This window comes from Anneissia japonica, unplaced genomic scaffold, assembly GCF_011630105.1.
Source record: "Anneissia japonica isolate Jap-2015-1 unplaced genomic scaffold, ASM1163010v1 scaffold1587_len1432017_cov164, whole genome shotgun sequence".
Lineage (NCBI taxonomy): Eukaryota > Metazoa > Echinodermata > Crinoidea > Comatulida > Comatulidae > Anneissia > Anneissia japonica.
The window spans coordinates 875,039-881,480 of record NW_022713643.1 but is presented as its reverse complement, the minus strand read 5'-3'; the positions used below and the strand labels follow the sequence as shown (position 1 = coordinate 881,480).

Below are 6,442 nucleotides of genomic sequence, written 5' to 3'. Positions count from 1 at the left end.
CTCCTTGCTAAACAAACGCTTGTTTTTCTTATCACTATAGAGTTACACATTCGAAATATATATTATTATAATGATTTGATAAGGTACCATGCTAAAAACTTTCTTCATGATAATATGAAATAATTAGGCATATTAACTGATTTTCAGATGCTAAAACCCATGCCTAATCAAGCGACTGTTCTAATGCTATTACTTTTTTTTTTTACTGATTTAAGTAGAAAGAAACAAGACAGGGACAAATCATATAAATAGTGTTCGCCCTTCAAAATGATGCCACGTTTGGGACCTGGAAATATGGGGTGTCGATGTTTGGTTTCCAATGGACCTTTCGGGATTGTCTAATCTGAACAACTGACCAAATAAGAACAGGGCTAGGAATGCGCGCGCGTCTCAGTAACACACGTGTTGTCCCACAAACGCATGTGTGAGTACGTTTCTACACTGTCGTTTTGTGAGACCTTAACAAAAAATAACCAAGAGACTAAACTTGCATTAAGATCTAAAGGGGTATTGAAATTAGAGGGTTTCTTCTTCTTCTTATTGAGTCCCTTCGTAGCTAGTGTATATGATCTAGCTTACGTAGTGTGGTAGAAGGATTCGCAGGTAAGATGGATACCTGACATGGGCCGCGTCGTGAGCGCTCCTTCTGTGGGCGGACAGGGGACTAGAGATGGACCAGTACACCGGGGTAACCCCCTACTCTTCTCGAATGATGTACTGGGTTCTTTAAAGTGCACACGAGCCAATTGTGTACACTGGACCTACGGTTTAGAGTCCTTATCCGAGAAGACTTGTTCCACCACCGGAACCATAAGCGAGCGTGTCGTTCGAGAACCAGCGCCGATATTATGGCTGTATGTCACGGTTTCCTTGTCTTATTAACCGCTCGGCCAATCGACTCGCCTTAGAGGGTTAATGTTGGGTTTATCATCGCTTAATAACAATAGGCCTTGTTCAGCTGTTCGTATTGTTTATTACATCATATACCAATGTTGAAATAACATAGGCCCTAAATTTGACATTGTTTTAATATTAACTTCAATAAAGTTTAAAACTTTATTGATAATTATAAACATACAGGGTAGGATGAATAATTTAGCTACAGGAAAGGGTAGATTAATAGAAAATTTATATACACATACATTTAAAAAAAAGTGCATTGGAGTCAGTAAAATTAGCATGTGCAACATGTGAAAGATCTATGGCGGAACTCGTTGTTAATTGACAAAAAACATTCAATAGTTAATCAGTTAAATTGCACGTGCCACAGCGAGTTTGCTTCATTATTCAGTGGCAAGTAAGGTAATTCCGATAAATGTGCATAAGACAAGACCTACGTACAACCAACCACAAGGAGTGAAGGGCTGTGGATGTTTCATTTAAAAAGCATAAGACAGATTTTGATATTATATTATGGTTTTTATCTTTGACCAAATATCACATTAGAACTAAAATAGGCCTATTATTCAACCAAATGTCACATTGCAACTAAAATACTAATCCAATAAAACAAATAACATGCACGATTGAAAATGAGTGATGTTCATAAGAAAACAGGCCTAATAGTAGTGTATAATGATGTGTAAAACACAATAGCGTATATTATATTGATTATTAAAGTTTCGATTAATCGCTGAGTCATATCTGTCACTGTATAGACAAGCATTGATCTATTCACAAAGATAATAAAACAGATGGGATTTTCATTTTGAGCTCTATCAGCAACCGTATTCTACAGCGACGGTTTAAAGGTCATTTACCCGGAAGGAAGTTCTATCCATTATAAGAAGCGTAAACATGTCTGAAAACTTTTTTTTTCAAGTAGTCGCTGCTACTTCATCATTATTTGTGCCTGCCTAGTTTTGGAGAAATAAATTAAATACAATCTATAAAGAATTTGATCAGTGTGTTTCTAGAGAATTTTTTCGAGCATTAAAAGAAAATAAACAATAGGCTTAAGGTTAAAATATATGTATGAGGCCCAATCAAAATACATAATTTAACTAGGCTGGAACATTGATGAGGGAGGGAGGCTATTTATTTTTTTTATTTTTATTTTGCCAAATACAAACATTAGGTTAGCGTTTAAAAATCATTGTCATAATATTGAGAAAGTACATGTAGGCCTATAATAGTCATTTTGTATGACTGTTACATGAACCTAAGTAAATCATGGTTGCTGTTTTGTGTAAGTCATCACCAAAGCATCGGAAATAGGCAAGTGAAAAAACTTCCGTTCCAAATACGGATAGTAAGTTGTATGCAGCACACATTATATATACAGTAACAGCATCGTTATAGGGAGATTTGGATAGATGAGTTATGCGATCCTCACATTCGGCCTACTTCCTGCATTTCAGCTAATAACATTCAAACATGCGCACATGCATTTACAATACCAAGCAGTTGAGGCCTAAATTATGGTAGACTTCGTTGCTTAAATACATACATGGCTAAAACTATGTTGCACATGTTTCACCATATTTAATATATTATATTATATTATATATATATATATACGTACACAACATTATATATATATTTATATATATACACTAATATATATATATATATATACTAAGTATATATATATATACACCACTATTCAAAATACAGATGCACGTCCAACTTCTATGTGTTTGGCTCCGGTGATGTATTCAATTTGAAAACACGATTCTTGCAGTTTCAAGGACGTTTTTTGCAGTCAGCACTTTTAGGCTTTTGATTCTGAGATTACTTTAGGCAACATTTTAAAACAGGATTTTCAAAATAGCATATTGTTTAGTTTTGTTATAAATTTTATTACACCAAAAAGGTTCATGAACCTGAGCAGTTGGTATACTGTACTATTGAGGAGTTTCAAAAAAATAGTTCACCAGTTTGAAACTTTCACTGTGTGAAGAATTCTAACTACAAACATTCAGTCCTGTTCTTTAATTATTACTGTGCACTTGCTTGTATTTAGTGACTATATTTTGGTTTTTTAGGCTTATACCTGTCTCTTATACACATCTAGATGTGTATAAGAGACAGCAACCAATCTTTATTGTCCATCCTTTCGGTTAAAGTCTTGTGGGGAGCGATCGTTTATGGTTGCTGGGCCCAAGTTGTGGAACTTGTTACCTTTATTTATTCGTGAGTCACCTTCTGTCACCATTTTCAAAGAACGACTTAAGACCCACTTATCCTCCCTTTAATTTATTTATTTTTTTCTATTTCCATGCCAGCTAGCTTTTGTAGCTTTAGGATAGGAGGCGCCCGAATCCGAGATGGCCGAGACTCAACAGGTGCTGACTGTAGTTCAATTAGATTGAACCCTAGCCAGCGATGAGGGCGTACCCCCATACTTCGGTTTGGGTGCTGGCATGGTATTCAAATTTCACTTCTTTTTATTTTGTGGTTTTGGTTTCCGTTCCATCTTTACACTTGCCTGATAGCGCTTAGAGACTTTTTGTATTTTGCGCTCTATAAATTAATAACCATTAACCATTAACCATATATATATATATATATATATATAAACGGCATAGGCATGTGTTGCACATATGTTCCACTAATTATAAAAGATACTGTGTCGGAGACAAACAATAAAAGATGAATTGACGTGTTTCGGAACATAAATATATTTTATTATAACGAATATCTCGTCCTTATCCTAAGGACTTCATCAGCGTAACTGATTCACATTGCAAAGGGCTTAGTAATTATACAATAGAGGCTGGGTAATTATAAAATAGAAGGTGATAAAATAGTTATTTCGTTCAATAGGCTTAATTAAGATAAACAATATTATGGAGCATATGTAATGAGCATCTTACTAAGTGTAGTAAGAAGGATGTACTAAAGGATAAAAAATGTCAATATGTAAGTAATACTATATAAAGATAAATCAAGTAGAGGCATGTAAATATAAACTATGTATAAAAAATATATATAGAATCATAGTAATCCCCCACGAGGGGCAACATAACATTAGGAGTACGGAAACTAACAAAGTTATAACTAAAAGTGTTCTATTAGGTTGAACTTTTCGCAAAAGCATAGTCGTGAACAATGCCCCTATCTTTGTTAAGGCCGTTAATATGGGTTTTTAAGCGATAAATCCATTTGGTTTCCTCGCACCATCTGTCCTTAGTGGATTTGAAATTGGAGCGTATTATAAGGAAGCGCATATCGTTAATATCATGGTCAAGAGAATTGAAATGCAAAGATACAGTGTGATTAGAGTCCTTATTTCTAATGGTAGTTTTATGGTTATTAAACCTGGATCTGAATGTAGCACCGGTTTCTCCCACATAATTACCGTTATTGCATTTGGTACAATAAATTAGGTATAATACATTATGTGCACAACAGTCCTCATTGGGTGGGTGGATAATGAAGTTGGTGCCAGGTACTTTGAATGTTTGTTTAATGTTGATAATATTGCATAGTTGGCATCTTGCTTTACCACAAGGCATGTTCCCCTTCTTCGGTGTGTTATCGGTAGTAGGTAGTTGAGTAGACGTTAAAAGCGACTTGAGGTTGGGTGGCTGTCTACGTGCGATTATCGGTGGGTTCTGAAAGCAGCCTTTATGGATGGGTCTTTTTTCAATGTTTCAAAGTCCGTCTTAATCGCATTCGTGAGTGGTCTTGTACGAGGGCTATAGTCTAATATGAGCGGTATGCGATCTGAGTGTGATTTGGCATTGTATTTAAGAAGGTCGGTTCTTGGTCGGTGCGATGCTTTAGTTATGGCCGATTTAATGACGGAAAGAGGGTATCTACATTTTATGAACTGTGATGCGAGAGACGATACTTTGGTAGCATAATCAGTGGGCTCTGAGCAAATTCTTTTGAGACGGAGAACTTGACTGTAAACAATGGATCGTTTTAAGTTCATAGGATGAAAACTGAAATAGTCTAAGTATTTGTGATTATCCGTTGGTTTAGAGTAGATAGTCGTGGATAGATCGCCGTTATGGAGCATCGTTGTGATGTCGAGAAATGGTATCTCAGTGCGAGACATCTCTAGTGTGAACTTTATGCTGGGGTGAATATTATTGATATACGTATCAAACTGTTTCAGAGAATCTAGACCATGTTCCCATATGAGAAAAATATCATCGATGTATCGGGTGTAGAATGTCGGTTTGAGGTGGTAGTTGGATAATATACGATCTTCGAGGTCTGCCATAACAATATTGGCGTAGCTTGGCGCCATTCTTGTTCCCATTGCCGTTCCTTTGGTTTGAAGGAAATGTTTTTCATTGAACATAAAATTGTTATGTTTCAAGATAAATTCGATGATTGAGCAAATATCCGAAGTTGTCTCATAAGAATGAAACCGATTAAGGAACTTAGTACATGCAGCTACACCTTCTTCATGAGGGATGTTTGAGTATAGTGATGTAACGTCCAAAGTCACTAGTAGCGCGTCAGAATTGAGTTGTTGTACATTACTGAGTTTCCTGAGGAAATGGGTGGAATCTTGCGTGAAGCTCGGAATGTTAATAAGAAGCGGGTTCAAGATAGAGTCGATATAACCTGATAGATGTTCAGTGAGTGTCCCTCTTCCTGAAATGATCGATCTACCTGGTGGAGTAATATGTAGTGATTTAGCAAGGTCGTAGATTTTCGTCGGGGTTGAAAGAGTGTCTAATCCTATCGGCTCAGGGTTTGTCTTGGTAGCCTCAGAGATAAGCTTGGGTAGTTTGTGCAATTTAGGTAGACAATAAAAAGTGCCCGGTTTGGGTTCATTCGGGATTAAATTTTGTGTAGCCTTCTTGATGTCGTCTCCTAATCCGGCTAACAAATGCTTGACTTCTCTCTTGAAGGATTTAGTGGGATCCTTGGGTAGTGATTTATAAAATTGTTCGTTAGATAGTTGAGATTCGGCTTCAGAGATGTAATCATTAGTGTCCATAATGGTAATAGAACCACCCTTATCTGCTGGTTTTATTGTGATATCGTTGTTGCGTTTTAACTGTTTGATAGAGTAGCGTTCGCCTTTCGTCAAATTGTCGCGGTCTTCACGTTTGCCGTCGTTTTCTTGAATGAACATATTCAAATGTGCCTTGGCAGCGTTAACAAAGCTGTCTATGTGTACGTTTCTGTTATTAGCCGATGTCCAAAGTCTATCTACAGTGTTAACGTTTTTCATACTCGTGGGTAACGTTTGCGGATTGTCCTTGAAAAACTCTTTAATTCTGACTTTACGTGTGAATTCGTTGATGTCGGAACACATGTTGATGGCGTCCAGTTTCTTTATGGGGCAGAATGTGAGCCCCTTTTGTAGTAGTATTTTTTGGTTTACAGTGAGTTCATAAGTTGATAAGTTGGCGATATTGGTAGGCGATGACAGGTTATTTTTATGTTGACTAATCCATGATGGGAAGCAGTCGAATAGAATGGAGTCTGAATCATGGTTGAGGTGTCTCAGTACAGGGTCTTGTCGGCTTAA

General features: G+C 36.7%; 1 protein-coding gene across 1 annotated transcript; it reads right to left on the bottom strand.

Annotated features, from left to right (window-relative positions):
- Positions 1-4,546: 4,546 nt before the first annotated feature.
- Positions 4,547-6,226, bottom strand: LOC117108661. Its single transcript, XM_033250756.1, has one exon. The coding sequence runs from the start codon at positions 6,224-6,226 to the stop codon at positions 4,547-4,549; it is 1,680 nt and encodes a 559-aa protein (XP_033106647.1).
- Positions 6,227-6,442: the final 216 nt, after the last annotated feature.

Coding starts and splice junctions, on each gene's coding strand:
- LOC117108661 (XM_033250756.1), bottom strand. CDS start 6,226: ATGTGTTCCGACATCAACGAATTCACACGTAAAGTCAGAATTAAAGAG.